Source organism: Psittacula echo, assembly GCF_963264785.1.
Source record: "Psittacula echo genome assembly, chromosome: 18".
Taxonomy (NCBI): domain Eukaryota; kingdom Metazoa; phylum Chordata; class Aves; order Psittaciformes; family Psittacidae; genus Psittacula; species Psittacula echo.
In genome coordinates, this window is record NC_137754.1 from 1,148,495 (window position 1) to 1,164,081 (window position 15,587).

At 50.8% G+C, this 15,587-nt stretch overlaps 1 protein-coding gene across 1 annotated transcript; it reads right to left on the reverse strand.

The window, feature by feature from the left end:
• Window positions 1-9,660: 9,660 nt before the first annotated feature.
• LOC308228392 (myelin protein zero-like protein 3) lies at window positions 9,661-15,472 on the reverse strand (the record flags this gene model as incomplete). Its single annotated transcript, XM_080631690.1, has 6 exons — window positions 9,661-9,687; window positions 11,625-11,688; window positions 12,498-12,663; window positions 13,294-13,504; window positions 14,487-14,653; window positions 15,412-15,472. The coding sequence occupies 6 exons, from the start codon at window positions 15,470-15,472 to the stop codon at window positions 9,661-9,663; spliced, it is 696 nt and encodes a 231-aa protein (XP_080487816.1).
• Window positions 15,473-15,587: the final 115 nt, after the last annotated feature.

Below are 15,587 nucleotides of genomic sequence, written 5' to 3' on the forward strand. Positions count from 1 at the left end.
ACCATGAAATGCGCCCTTAATGCCAGGCAGAGAGCAGAGGGTCCCTGCCTGCACAGCGTGCCCGGGAGAAGGCAGAGGGTAGAAGCGCTCCCAATGCGCCTGCCCACTCCCATGCTGATGCGAGGGCAGCCCCCTCACTTCCCAGGAGTGCCAGACTCTGCTGGCACCTCCCCCTGCAGGATGCTATCCTAGGGCAATGCCCTCTCCTCATCCAGACCTTGGGATGCGGAGGCTCTGCCAGGCAGTAAGAGGGCTGGGAAAAGTCTGTTGTCCCCTTTGCACCATTGCTCAAGGACTCCAAGCCTGGATTCAGGCTGCAGAGAGGGGTGCAGGAAAGAGACAACACATTGCTTCATACAGCCGGTGACAGCAGCTGCTCAGCCAACCTGTTCTTGCGCCCTGGGACACAGGATGGTGTGGTTTGCTGCTGCAGTGTTATTGAGCAGAAAGTTGAGAGATGTCCTGGAGCCAGAGCACATCTCATCCCCTGTGCACCGGAGCTCTGGGGAGGCAGGGATGAGGAAATGGGGAGGGCAATGGGGAGGGAAGCAGAGGTGCTCTACTACCTGGCCAGCTTCAGGAGGGGAAGCGGGGCAGCCAGAAGAGACGGCATTAGAGAAGTGCCAGGGTGAACACAGGAAACCTGCTCAGCAAACACACTCCCTGCACACACAGCACACTGAGCAGGCAGACACGGCTCTGGTCTGCTCGCATAGCCCTGCAAAGACAGCAGGGGTCATATGTAACCCCCTGATGCCCCAAACCCAGCTCCGTTTGCTGGATCCCCCTGTAATCCCATCGTGCAGGAAAAGAGACGAGGGTGTCAACGTGAAACCAAGGGCTGCAGCGGGAGCAGGCTGCGCTGCAGTCTCCCATCCGCAGCGCCGGTGGGAGGTGGTCCCATGCTCGGCACCTGGAGGTGTCAAACATCTATATATAGAGCAGGAGAGGAGCCAGCGCCTCCGAGACGCTGCCCCGGAGGCCATGGAGGGGTTCCCAGGCTCCCTGGCCAGGGCAGCGAGCCCCAGGTAGAGGGTGCAAATAGGGGTGCTCACCCATAGCGAGTGGATGCTGCATGGAGGTGCATGTGGGCACACACACATGGGGACCCACTGCCCCCTCCATCCCCTGCAGAGCCCAGGCAAAGGGACCCCCTTTGCTGCCCATTTGGCTGTGCTGGAGCCATGGGTGCCATGTGTGAAGCTGCACATGGGTGCAGGGGCTCGCAGGCTCTGAGCCAGGCAGGTGTTAGCACACTTGGACATCACACGCTTAAGCAGGAGGTAAAAGTAAGCCAGGAACAGGGAAGACTCCCTGAGTTTTATTATCTTCGGAAGATACCATTGGCATGCCTGCACTGCTCCTGCTGCATCACCCCTGTCCCCCGCCACCAGGCTCTCCTTGGGGATGGTTATCTCGCAACTTGGAGCTGCATGGACCAGCATCAAAGCTACAGGGCGGGGCTGTACCCACTGTTCCCCCCTCCAGAGACCAAGAGATGAGAGCCAGAGAGATGCAGCTTCCCTGGTCCCCACAGGCATCCTGGGTGGGATGTGCCCCAGCAATGACTCTGGCACGGAGCACACGGTGAAGTGGCACCACTTGTTAGAGGAAGGGCTGACAGCAGCAGAACGCTGCCTGCCCAGAGGAGCAGAGATGCCTTGCACACAGCTGCTGGCTAAGGGCTTACATCCCCCAGCACCGCTATTTCTCCTGCTCAGAAGCCCTGGGAAGTGCCACCTCTGGTCTGCTGTAGGGTTCCTCGCTTTGTCCATCACCCTGCCTCCCTTCTCCCATCCATTCAGCTGGGATCACCCTCCTGGCCAGCTCCACGTAGACACCGTTCTCCTGGAAGCGAGACGGGTGCTGCAAGGAGCCAAGGACAGGGCATGAGTCTTGCTGCAGGTATCGGGCCCATTTGGAGTGGGCAGGAGGCAAAGGACTCTGCTGTGTGGTGTGGGAAGTAAGGGGCCAGGCCCTTGGTGCCATCACCCTGCGAGGGGGGGCAGTGATGAGGGGGTCATCAGCCCTACAGCTGCACACCCTGCCCATGCCTGCCACAGCTCCTCCTCACCATGGTTATGTAGGTCTCCTCGGCTCTCTTCTTCTTCCCTGCACCCTGTTCAGCCTTGGGTACCTCAGCTCCAGGGATAGAGGAGTAAAGTGCTTCCTGTGAGAGGGAGATCAGGATGCTTGGGGCTGAGTGGTCCCCCAAGTACACGAGGGCTGCCTTATCCCTCACTGGGGGTGGCTGGCCCTGCAGCCCTCTGCACCCCATCAGTCCCTCTCTCCCACCTTCCACCACAGCAGGATGTGGCTGCACCCCAGGGAGGGAGGGCAGGCTCACACTCCCCTGCACACAGCTCAGCCCCAGCTCTCACCTCTGCTCTGGTCTTGCTGCCACCATCTCCAGTCCTCTCCAGGGCCATGTTGGCTGCAGACCTTGAGGGAAGGCAATGGTGGTGTCACCTCAAGCAAGAAGCATCGCCTGCTCCTCCTGCCCTGCCCACCCTCTCCCGGGACACTGGGATGCGCATGCCTAGGCCAGGCTGTCCCTGCTGTTGGAGTGTCAGGAACCCATAAGATCTGGGAGCTAAGGGGGGACCGGGCAGGGCAGCGTGACACTAGAGGGCAGCAGGAGCCTGCACCCCACTGCAGGCAGTGCAGCACCCCAGAAATGAACCCTCCAGTTCCCTCCGCTCCAGCCCTGCTTGTGGCAGTGAGAACAGTGCTTGGCGAGGAGAACAGTGCAGGAGGTTTGCAAGGAGGTGCTCTGCTCAGCCCCATAAACCCAAAGCCAGTGTTGGTACCTCTTCCTCATGCTGAGCCCGGCCAGGAAAGCCAGCACAACGGCCACACAGCCACAGCCCACAGCCAGAGGCCAAAACCCAGCGTCTCCTAGGGCTGCAGCATCCTGGGCGCCTGCTGCTCCGCGTCCTGCTGGGAAGACATCAGTGCAGGGGATGGTACACACAGGGACCCTGCTGCAGATACATGGTGGCAAGGTCTGAGAGCCTCCAGAGCCCCCCTGCATGGGGTTCAGCAGGGTGATGGGAGAGGGGAGCAGGCACAGGGCACGCACCTCTCTGTTCTGTGGGGCTGACGTGCAGCACCGTGTGGTTCTTGAAGATGCTGCTGCGCTGGAGCAGCCGGATCTCACACACGTATGTGCCGCTGTCGTTCACCTGCACGTCCCGCAGCTGGATGGAACCATCCCAGCGGGAGATGTCCCCCTGCCACTGCACCCGCTCCCGAAAACGGCCCACAGGGATGCTATGGTTGCTGTAGTAATAAAACACCATCTCCTCCTGCTGGGGCACAGACAGCGTCGGATGAAAGGAGCCCAGTGGAAGAGCACTGCACTGTGTGCCTTCCCTGCCCAAGAGCCCTCAGGTCCATGCTCTCTCCCTCTCCCCATGGAGTGTTTGCCATGCAGAAGAGCCCAGTTTGCTCCCAGCTCTCTTGAAAAGCTGTAGGACACAGCACCCAATGCCACAGTTCCCTGCAGTGCAGGGCCATGGGGAAAGGTGGAGGTCCCCACTGCCATGCAGGGGAACATTCCTCTTGTGGCCTGGGCCATTCCCCACAGCTCCTGTGAGCTGCCTTGCTCACCTTCCCCTTCTCCGTGCCCCATTCCCTGCTTCACCACCCATCCCCTGGTCCCAACCCACCTTCTGCGTGCCAGCTCCTGCCAGGCGCAGCCAGTCCACTTTGGCCATGGTCCAGCCCTTGGCCAGCGGGTCTAGGAAGAGGCACTGCAGCAGCACAGAGTCCCCAGCACCGGCTTGAAGCTGCGGCTCCATGAACACCCATCCAGCTGACAGGCTGCATCGCTCTGCCATCGACAAGGACAGCAGGATGAGTCCAGGAAGGACAGCCAGATGCAGCCTGCCTGTCCTCATAGATATCCCCTCTGCAGGTAAGCCTGGGGCAAACAGCACCAACCAGCCCGGAGCACAACAGGGAGGCTTTGCTGCCCGTGCAGGCAAAGGCTCTCCCTGACCCCTGCTCTCGGCGTGCCCGGGATGCGGGGCAGCACATCCTCCCAGCCACCGGAGCAAGGGCTGCTGCGCTCACTGAACACCCCACGCGAAGGGAAGTAGGGAAGTACAACCCCAGCCCTCCGTGTCTCCGAGCCAGAGCCTGCAGCGGCTGCAGGGCTGTTCCTCTGAGTCACGGGCCGGGAGAACCAGTGCCGCTCTCATCTGTACCAGGCCAGGGGCAATTCAACTGCTCCGCACGCAGCTCAGCTCCTCTTTCACAACCTGCCCATTTGGCTTCTTTCCCCCTTGCTCACAGGCTCCAGACCTGGGCCTGGACTTGTCTGGCCATGTAACTACTGGTTAGGGCTTCTGGAGAAGCCGGACAACAGGGAAACGAAAACAAACCAGAGGAACATCAAAGAGCACAGGGCTGATATAAGCCTCAAGAAGCAGATGCCGACACGTCGGGCTGCAAAGCGTGCAGCAGGAAGGGGAAACAAGCGGGGCAGCAAATGCCACTGGAGCTTGTCAAGACAAACCCTGCCTGCCCTGGCAGCACCCAGCAAGCAGAGCGGCTGAGGCTCTGGCACTTGTTTGCCAGGATCTAGGTGAGCTGATTCAATGGGGAGCTGCTCAGGCAGGTAGGCTTGTCCTCAAGTGTGTGCAAAGCCACCGAGGGCTGGGCTCTGGCCAAGCACCAAGTGCTTGCCTGATGCCCTGTGAATAATGAATGCAAAGTGCTACGGCTTCCCAAACAGGTTTCTTTTGGTCTTGACCAGCTGTGGGGCTGAAAATGACAAATATTTGCCAGCAGAGAAGACCAAGGGAGCCAGCTGCCTCAGGCAGAGCCAAAATCAATACCTTGGAAAGCTTTCCCTGTATTTAGACTGGGCAAAGCAGTTCTACTTCTTTCAAAGCCTTGGAGCCTAGCAGAATAAGTACAGGACTCTGTCCAGGGATGCCATTGCAATTTGAAGCCTATACATATATGAGCTCTGCAGAAGGGAATATGCAGCACCCAGAGACCAGTCACTGGTACCCAGGAGCCCAGGAGGTTCACACTGCAGGAAGAGAGGAACCTATGGGTCTGTTAGCAAAGGCAGAAGGTCAATAAACCCACCAGAATGACTTATAGCTTACCCAGCCACGTCAGCACCAGAGTCAGCCTCAGCAACACCTTCATCTTCTTCTAGAAAGAGCAGCAGAGGTGACACATGCATCAGCCTCCCCTGGGGCAGGACAGCAGCAAGGTGCAACTGAACTGGACACCAAGTCAGAAAGAGACTTCCTTCAGTTTCTCGGACAGGGATATGATGGTTGCTGCCTGAATGCTCAAGTCAGCCACAGCTGAGTGAGTGAAGCACAGATGTCACTGGTTTGAGACTGAGCCCTGGGAAGGAAGAGAGCAAGCAGGGGGGAAGGGCACAGCCTGAAACCCTTTTGTGTTTCCCCTGAGAAATGAATCTTTCCGGTGGCTTGGGGGTCGAGTCTCTCGCATCTGAACCGAGATGTTCGTCAACCTTAACCCTGCTCAGAAAGCAATGGGGAGATTCTTCTGGTACGTACTCAGAGGTGTTTGGTCCTAACAACGCCGACCTCTTACTGCATGCTGCACATGGTGAGAAGTGTTCAGCCAGTGCCATGTTTGGTCTCTGCATTCACTTTGACCTGTGGCACATCTCTCCAAACAAAGCCAACATCATCCTTCTACACACCGTAGACATCTCCTGCAGCCCAAGGAAGGGCTGGCTGTCATCGTCAGGAACGTGCCAGCCAGTGTTCACACGTGGATCACAGGGAGGCAAACGTCAGTACCCTGCTTGCTGTGTCTCTGCTCCATGATTCAAAGCTATGCCCATTCAAAAGTGAGGGGGGATGAGAAGGGACGTGCAGCTCCATGCATACACATGGAGTGGCAGGAACAGCTTCTGCAGCAGGAAAGAACAAGCCCCTAAGAAAGCTTCCATCTCTTTACACGGCCAGAGATGTTTGCTGATTCTTTTTTCTTTCCAAATGCATTTTCTCAGCAAAGGGAGCTCAGAAACACTCTGAGATGGGTTCAAACAGGGATTACAAACCCAGAATTAGCTGCTGGGAGACCCACAGCTGAGAAACAGTCACTACAGCTTTCCAGTCAGTGCATGGTGTTCTGCCTGCAGTCAGCGATGTAAAACCACCTCTGCCCTTCATCACTCTCCCCTTTCCACAAACATAATCCCAGAAAGTGGCAGAAAGCCTTCTGGAATTTTCTCCAATCTGCTCTGCAAAGAACACGACCCAGTTGGGGACTGGTTTTTTGTGGCTGGAGGGGAGAGATGTGCAGTTTGAGTTTGCTGTCTGCAACTTTGCCACAGCACCGTTTGCTTGTGCACATATAACCTGCAACCACAGCAAAACTCACGCTCAGCTCCAAAGCTCTCAGCGGGTGCAGCATCTCCCAGTGCAGCAGGCCAAACCCTCCTACTTCCCAGCTATGCTGCCAAAAGCCCTAGAACTCCAGCAGAGCTATGCTTGCCCAGGATCACCCCCACGCAGGGCCCAAAATAGGAGGTAGCTTAAAAAGGAGTCCTCAGCACACAGCAGGCTGCACACTGGGATATCTACATGCAGAACTTCACAAGTTCTCTGCAGCTGAGTGACTGAGGCTCCGGTCCTTACTTCCATCAAATCCTTCCTGGATTTATTACCCTATTTCTAAGAATAAATTCCAGTCCTATCCGGGAACACATTTGTACAGGTTCCCCCTCTGTGACATGCACAGCAAGTGGGTACTGTGCATGCACCAGCTGAAGGCAGCACCCACTCACCCAGGCTGTTATATAAATCACAGCGCTGACATCTCCAAATCCTTTCACAGGAGAGTTGCTATTAAACAGACTTGGGGGGGGGGGATACACGGAAATCATACTGCCTTCAGAGTTTCCTGCTTTTGTACAGGGTCCCTGAATCCTCAGCACTTCTGTGCTTCCCTAGCTCTCAGGAAGAACAACCAGCTAACAAACACAATGGCAAAAAGTACTCACCTGGAGTGGTTTGGGGCAGTTTCTCTTGCACAGATCAATCTCCAGTAGCTAATTTGGAGTGCCTGAAAGGATCAGTTGCTGAATCGTCTTTGAAGTTATGCATGCAAGATATTTATCTTGCTTGCCAGTCTTTATTTCCAAGTCTCTTATTTCAGGTTCACTTTGGTGGTCACTTTCAACTTGCAAGAGGAAGTTAAGAGCTAGACTGAGGTACTGACAAACCAGCACGCAAAAGGAACTGTTAGGAGAGGCGAGGAGGGTTATAGATGCATACGCCTGGGAACCAGTGATGGGTACACAGCTTTGTAAAGAGAAGACACCTCGCAGGTGCAGGACATGGCTCAGTCCCACGCCTTGCACTGCAGCAAACTGATCTGATCAATCATGATATGGGAAGTCAAGAACAGAGAGAATCTTGGCAAGCAACCCTTTTGCAGCCTGTGCTTCCCCTTAGTTCATTTTTGGGGCTCAGAGCTGGTTAAAGAACCTCTACGCCTGCAGACTGGCTCTTGTCCTGATGAGGCATAGCCAGCAGGCAACACCAGGTGACTTTGCCATGCCTCAGTACTGGTGCTGCTGGGGACCACAGATTAGCAGTCATCTTCTGAGCAGAAGAGCCACTCTCAACATGCTTTTCACAGCATAGACAGCTGCTCCCTTTTGAACCACATACAAGACACAGTCCTGGTTTTAACAGGGACAGAGTTCTTATCTCAACCCACACCTATACCTTTTTTAACCCTCAATTGTCCTCCCTATCCCACTGAGGGGAGGGAGAGAATGGCCACATGGCACTTAGCTGCCAGCTGGGATTAAACCCCAATACACAGCATGGGCTGCTTTCAGTCCACTGCACACCCACACCCCAATCACTTTGAAAGTGTATTTTCATCCTTTCTCTTCCTCTGGAGTACCACAGCAATTACTGTTCTCTATCAGTGGGTTTAATGGTACACAGAACAACTTCCATACAGCTAACAGAGAAATTCTTATTAGCTTCAAGGTGCAGTTTAGCTTTGCATCAGAACGATTTGCCCTGCATCTAGCCCATGGTTGCAAAGGAGTGCAATTGAAGACAAACATTCTGCAGAAAACAGAGTCATTCATGTGCACAGGGAACTCAAGTACTACTGAAAGTGGAACAACAAAGCCACTTCCCCTAGGCTGCATATCCCACCAACATCCTTTCTCAGGAAAGTCTTAGCTGGGAGAGACACTGTCTCATCACCAAGCACAGCTTTTTATATGTTACTTTATAATAGACAGGAAAAAAATCTATTTCATTATCTGGAGACACAGCTCTACAGTTACCTGCTCCACAGTCAGGAACTTCAGCACACCTGCAATGGGCAGCCATCAGAGAGCTGCTAAGCAGCACTCGGCCCATGTTCCCTTTTGGGGTAAATCTGTTGCCTAAACACCTCTTACCCATCATCATCTGGCAATCGCTATAGCTAAGCAACAACTCAGGCTGGCACTATATTTCTTTATATTTAGTCAAATGCAGAAAACCACAGCCTAGAATGAAACAAAGCAATTTACTGGTAATGGCACAAACAGTAAACTTAAACACACATGTAAAAGGAGGCTATTTGACCAATGCTGCATACAGAAAGGAAGCTGAAACCAGCAGCTGTTTAGGTGCTAAGCAGACATGAATTCCACTGCTTTCTGCCATCCATTACTGGAGAAGGTTGGAGAAAGAGAACGTACTCTCTCTCAGAGGGCAATAATGATGCATGTTTAGCTGTTACCCTCAAAAGGCACCTAGAAGAAGAGAGGACGAACACGTCTCTTCTTCTGAACACGGAAGATTCCTTTGGACATTGCTTCAGTCAATGGTTGAGGTAGATGGGGTTATGTTTCCCCAGATACAGAGTCCCCATTTGCATTTCTGATTTTTACAAATTGGTTTATATGAATTGTGCTTCACTTCTACAAGTAGGAGATGAACCTACTAATGCAGCCGTGGACAAATACTCACAAATAAAAAGGAAAGGGAAAACTCAACAATATAAAGGTAACATTACTTTGTAGTTGGTGACTTAAAAACAGAATCAGAAAACAGTAGGAACAAAACAGTGGCAGATTAAACCAAGAAATAGTTAAAAGCAGCAGGTTCTCTTGCTCCAAGACAAAGGATGTCAGGTACCAACTCAGACTGTTTTCAGTCCTTAGCAAATACTTCCCAGAAAATGGAGAAGAAATTGTTGTCAATGTCCAATGGTTATCACCTTAGAGAGCTGACAACAGTCTGGAGTAGCCTGTGCTTCAGGCAATTCAGATTCAAGGGCACAGGAAAGGAGGGATGTCACAATAATAAAGGAAGCAAATCTGCAGATTTGCAGTAAACTGAGAAACTGCATTGGCAGGCTGCTGGTAGGGAACAGGCTGTACAGCTGTAGGCACTGAGGTTTCTGTAGGCACCGGAGAAATGAGGTTAAAAGAGTTTTGGTTTTCCACTAAATCAGAAAGATGCCAAAAATCATTACTTTGTGCTTAAAGTGAACTATCCCATCGGAATTATTCTTCCAATCTACCAAGATTAGAGCAGGTCCTTCAAACTGCACTGGTTATGCAGCAGCCTTTGTGCTCATCTAGCCATGATTTTCAGTGCTGTCATTTTGTTCTTTATTCACAGCTTTAGACTTTCATCAGTATGCGTCTTCCTCATCCGTGTCCTACACAGGAAGAACAGGAGAGAGAAATTGAGCCTGTATATGAAGACATGAACCGCATTATGAGTTTGACAAGATTTTGGGCCTGCTAGGCTTCTGACAAGAGCTTAAATGCTTTCCAAGATGCTGCTGTGCTTCAATAAACCTTAGAACTTGTAGCCTATAAGCACTTGCAGCTAAATCTGTTTGACTTAGCACAGATACACAGCCAAATCACCACAGCATAACCAACACACAGTGTGTTTTAAGAGAAGCAGCAACTAAAGCTCAAGCAAAAGTCAAACCACAAAGTGCAGACAGCCATCTCCTGAAAAAGCACCTCCAACCCCTACGAAGAAAGTCCAGTTGTTGTTTTTCAGCTACAACCAACGACACACTTTCAGATCCCCGTTGTCTCATTTTTTAACCGCAGTAGTCATTTGATGGCGTCCCCATCATTCAGCTCTGCAGCTCTCAACTTGAAAGAAACTCAAAGGTAACAGCTTCTTCGTAAGGGAGATCTCACTAACTTGCCAGCCATTTCCAGTCCAAACAGATTTTCACTGGCTTTGCAATTTTAATTATTTGGCAACACATAAAGCATGAAAAGGTACAGGGCAGAGAACTCAAAAGTATTGAGTCATTAAAGGGATCGAGACAGGATGTTCTTGGTAAGCCAAGTATTTTGATATCAGAGACCAAAGTGTCAAAGAGATAACAAAACATTCAGCATGAAAGCAGCAGGATTGTAACATTCAAATTTGCCTTCTCTCAAAGGATAAGAAGACATTTTTCAATTTCTAAAACCTCCAACTGCCTGAACCATGTGTTTCATCAAAGTGGGGCTCCCATCCTTCCCCATCTCCCCTGCAGGAAAGCAGTGGTGCCTCCCTGCTGCCCAGCATCGCACTTGCAGCAGCCTTTCCATGTCCCATGGGAACCCTCATTTTGCATAAAGCTTTTTCTGCTTTCTGCACCTACTAAAACTCTTGCTCCCAATACTGCTGCACTGTAACTGGTGTGTCTTATGCAGAACTGCAAACATTTCACATGTAACTTGCATAACTGTTCATTTCTTATTCTGTGTCTAATGAAGCATAGAAACCATCAGCATACACTTGTCTGAAGGCTCATGCATTTAGTACACTTGAAATCACTGGCATTATAATAGTGAATCAAGCAACACATTTAAATCCTCCTTCACATACTTCTGGACCATGTATAAAAGATGTAAATGTGTGTCTAAGGTAAGCTGGCTCCGTAGGACATCAAGGGAAAAACAAAACCACTCTCAAGTTAGGCATATTAATGAGCTTACTCTGGAATGTGCCACAGTTATGGATGTGGCTGCTACTGCCAACACACAGAACTTGAGGCCCATTTTACAAAGCAAGTACAGCAAGTGGCCAACTACATTCAGTAGTTTCAGCAGAAGATATCTGATTGACAGGAACTTGCTGATAGGGTAGCAAGCAAAAGACAACCACCACTTCATGAAACAAACAAATCAAGAGCTTAGCACGATTCCCTTGTGACGAAACCAGTCTAAATAGCAAGATCTCTAAAAGAGGTAAGGTTACACACTACCATCTTTACAAGAAACACAGTGGATTGAGGGATCTATGCCTCCACTCCTCACCTCAGCACTGTCAAACCCAAACTGGTTTTGCAGAGCCTTTGAAAAACTACACAACACAGTATGTAGCACTTCAAGTTCTGATTTTTCATCTTCAAATATCAGCTTTGATTTCAATAGAGACAAACGAAAAACCAGCTTGGTGGATCTCAACACAACTTCCCCTGCCAGTAACACAGTGTGAGCAGCCTCTGAGCCTAGCCATTTGGGGACACTTCTTTGACATCCAGAAGTGTTGTGACAAGCTCTATCTGCTGCTCTCAGCACCTCTTCTGAGCCCCGAAGTTGATAAAAGCCAGTTATGAAAACACCAGCTTTCACTTACCACACAGTTCAGACACCGGTCCCTGAGTTTCCCCAAGCAGGTGCCTGTCCCTGTATGTTCAGACCTGCAGAAAAACCACAGGATTAGGTTGGACTTTCCCCTAGCACACATACTAAGTCCTGTGGACTGTCAGTTCTAGTTCTAGCACACTTTAACTCTGCACAGCAAAACTAAAAAGAACAAAGAACATCAGGTCCCTTACTCTGAAGGCAGGTATGTCACTGAAGTGCTATGAAGGACACAAGAGCTGCCATTTGGCAAATCTCACAACACTAATCAGAACATTAGATTAAAAAACCCATTCTGCAAGAACTTGTAGTACTGAATTCATTGCAAAACAGGTACGGCTCCAGCAGTAGCCACATTACCTGATTGTTCTCACTACTGAACCTTTCCAGAACAGAACCCTCTCCACTTCAGAGGGGAATTCAGCCTCCAAGGCTCATTCAGTACCTGGCATCTCTGCTCAGGCCATCAGAGGAGAACCCGTTAGCATCATTCAGTTTGGTTTGTTGTTAATGGGTATTTCACACCAAAAAAAGCCAACATAAGCAAAGTATCTTGCTGATTTAGACTGAAATAAATCCAGTTACAGAAGTGAAAGACTGTCTAACCCTAAACTGCCTCAGTTCCATGGCCTCGCACGAAATGACACAAAAAGGGGATGTACAGCACTTAGTTTATGCTCAAACATGGGGATTTTCCAGAGCTTTCTGAAGGCTGGCCAAGTCATGCTAGTGGAGAAGTAGGTTTCAGTGACTGACCTGCAGATGCTGAGAGCTTATAGAACAAAGGACAGTGGAGAAACTGTCCTTTGGCCAGTGTCAACAAGCCGGAGTGGAAATACAGGCTTTAGGATGCAGGAGAACTTACTCATCAGACACTTCGATGGAGGATTTCTTACAGCCAGGCTTTTTTTTCTCCTTTTGCACTGCAAATTTTCTTCCCATCCTTACCAGCAGCAGAACAACCACGATGATGGAAGGGAGAAACACTAAAATGGACAGCAGCACTGCTGAAGTTAGCTGGAAGGAGAAGCCTGCAGGAAAGACAAACAGCAGCCCAGCTGTACCAAGTCAAACATGGCTTTAAGTCTCTGGCAAACATTCATCCATGACACAGGTTGCAAGGCTTTCAGTACAAAGCACAGAGCTGACAGAGCTGAAGCAGCTTGTCACTGAATCTCTAGGATTCCTGTCACGCATCCAGCACAGTAAGGTGCTTTATTTGCGGAAAGCTACAAAGGAAGGCAGGTCACGACACAGTTCCATCAGTGTGCCTAAACTGCAAAATTGGGGCAGGTCTCACACACAAGGCAGATGAGGAAATTAAGTAATATTAAGAATCAGCACTTGTGATGTGACTCTTATTTTTAGACCAGTATTTAACTTGTTCGACTGCTGCAATATGCAGAGAGCAGAACTCCTGAACAATTGCACACTTTCGATTTACCATCACAGCTCCCTCAGTCCCTTCCTGCCCCAATAAATTCAATAGTTTTCAAGTCTGTGGCTCAGAAAGACAGGGTGAGGTAACTTTTGCTGAAATTCTAATGTGGAACTCCAGGGAACTTGTTTCATGCGTGATGCTCAGACTTCCAAGAGCCTGACAAAGCCGCAGTGCAGTTGTAGCACCTGGATGAGGACATGCCACTCACATGGAGCCTTACCTCTCTCTGTAACTACCAGCATCGTTTGAGGAATGTTATGGTACACGTCTGGAGGATTCTTCACGCTGCAGATAAACGTCCCATTGTCACTCATTGATGGGCTTTCAATAGCAATTGAAGCATCGCCCTTGGCAACATTCCCAATCCAGGATATCCTGTCTTTGAACTTTCCCACTGTTGTTGGGTATGGAACAGACTGATAATGAAAAATCTACAAGGAGCAAAGACAGTAAAACACTTGTCTAAGAAAGCAGAGAAAACCACTTTTTGGATTGTAAACATAAATGAATACCTATTAAAAGTGAGAAATAACACTTCTTGTATAAGAGACCTTGTCAAGTTCTCATATGATAACTCTGAGTCAGTACCATTTCATTAGATCTCCAATGCTGTTATCTATCAGCCTCAGCTCTCCGTCACCATCACCATTCTAACCAACTTCTTCCCTTCTGCAGATCTTCAGCTGAGAAGCAGAGTGGGCTTTTTGCCTCATACAACACAGAACATGGCAGATCTTGAGGGCTTGTTTCTTGCACTTTTGCTCTTGCTGTCTTATGAGTAGAGGCTTAGCAGACATCACTTGATGGAAGAAGTACCCTTTTGTTCCAGATAGAAGGATACTCCTAAGAGTTCAAACTCTTCAGGAAACAGAAGGCACTGATCATCTGTAAAGATGTGCATTTTCTGTTTCCACCTTGAAGAAGAGATTTTCAGTGAGCTTTCAGACTCAAGTTTCAAACTGCTGCTAACAAAACAGCAAGCAGAAGCCCTCAAACTTTAGAGGCTGTCATCATCACTGTCTTCAGACTGTCACCACTCACATGTGCTTGCCACTCCAAGAAATATCAGCCATAGCCTGCATGACAGAACTACAAGGGTCCAGCTGCCTTCAAGAAAGCTTCCAATCAAATGCTTTACAGTCATTCTATACATAGCTACAGTGCACAACACAGCCCTGGTATCAACATCCAAACTTCATCTATTTTATCATCATTATGCTAGTATGCATTACGCAGAGTATTTTTCACCCAAAGAACATTAAAGCAATTTCACAAAGGGAAGAAAGTGACAATGAGAGTCCCAAACCCAAAGGGATGAAGCAGCACAGCAAACAGAACAAGTATGTTCAGATTCTCATTATGCACAGAGGCCTGGTCAGTCTCCACTACAAAAAGAGGCCCTGTCCCACTTACTGTCTCCATCTGACCACCAGTGACGGGCCGGTATGTCCAGTCTATCGTCAGGCTCTCAGCGATGGGAAAACTGGATTTGAACGAGCATTTCAGTGCTACCTGTTCACCAACATAAGCTCGCACACTAGCACTGGCTTTAATTTCCAGGGAAAGGGCACTGCAGGCACCTGATGGAACAAGCACAAAAGACAAGGATTAGTTTCTTGTCAGGAGTGATGGTGTCCCAAAGGCACTGATGCATGTGCAGGTCAAGCAGCCTAAAGACGGAAGCACAGTGATGACTACCTCCCCATGACATTGAAAGAAAAGCAGACAGCTTCACTTACCTATTTCCCTATGGGATTGGAACTAGCCCAAATTGTAGTATTTATCCGGAAAACACCACTAAAAGCCTACAGATACTTAGATAGGGTGGTGAAGAGCCGAGAAACTGAATCAGCTGGCTCTGTGATGAGTTGCCAAGTGCCAGCTTTAGACCAATTGAAGACAACTCACGCTTCTTTTGCTGCCAACTGAAAGCCCTGGAATCCCGAGTGAAACTGACCAGACCGCAGCAAAGCAGAGGCGGCCAAAGGCACCGCGTCTGTGAGCCACTGAACGCTGCCTGCCGTGCCCTGCTCAGGGGCTTCGTTCCCCCCACGGTTCTCCTGCCCCTTCCAACGCTCCCCGCTCCGCAGCGGCCACGGCCGGGGGGAACCGCACAACGGGGCCAGGGTCCGGAGCGCTTCGCGGCCGCACTCAGCTCCGTAACGGCCCTTCCCGGAGCCCCCGAGCCCATCATGTCCCCGCTGACCATCATCCCTGCGGGGACCGCCGCTCCCGGAGCCCCTCCCGGGCGCCTGCAGCCCGGCTCCCTGGAGGGCCCCACTGCGATCAGAACCGATCCAGTCCCACAGCCACGGCAGTTCCAGCAGCGCGCCGTTACCGAGCAGCAACAAGACTCCCTGCGGAAGGAGGAAGCCGCCGCCCGCCTCGCCGCACCGCATCCCGGCTCCGCTCTGGGCCGCAATATGGCGGCTCACCTGCGCAGCGCAGGTGAGGGCGGGGACAGCCCAAGATGGCGGCCCCGGGTCGCCATGGCGACGGGTCGCCTCGTCCCGG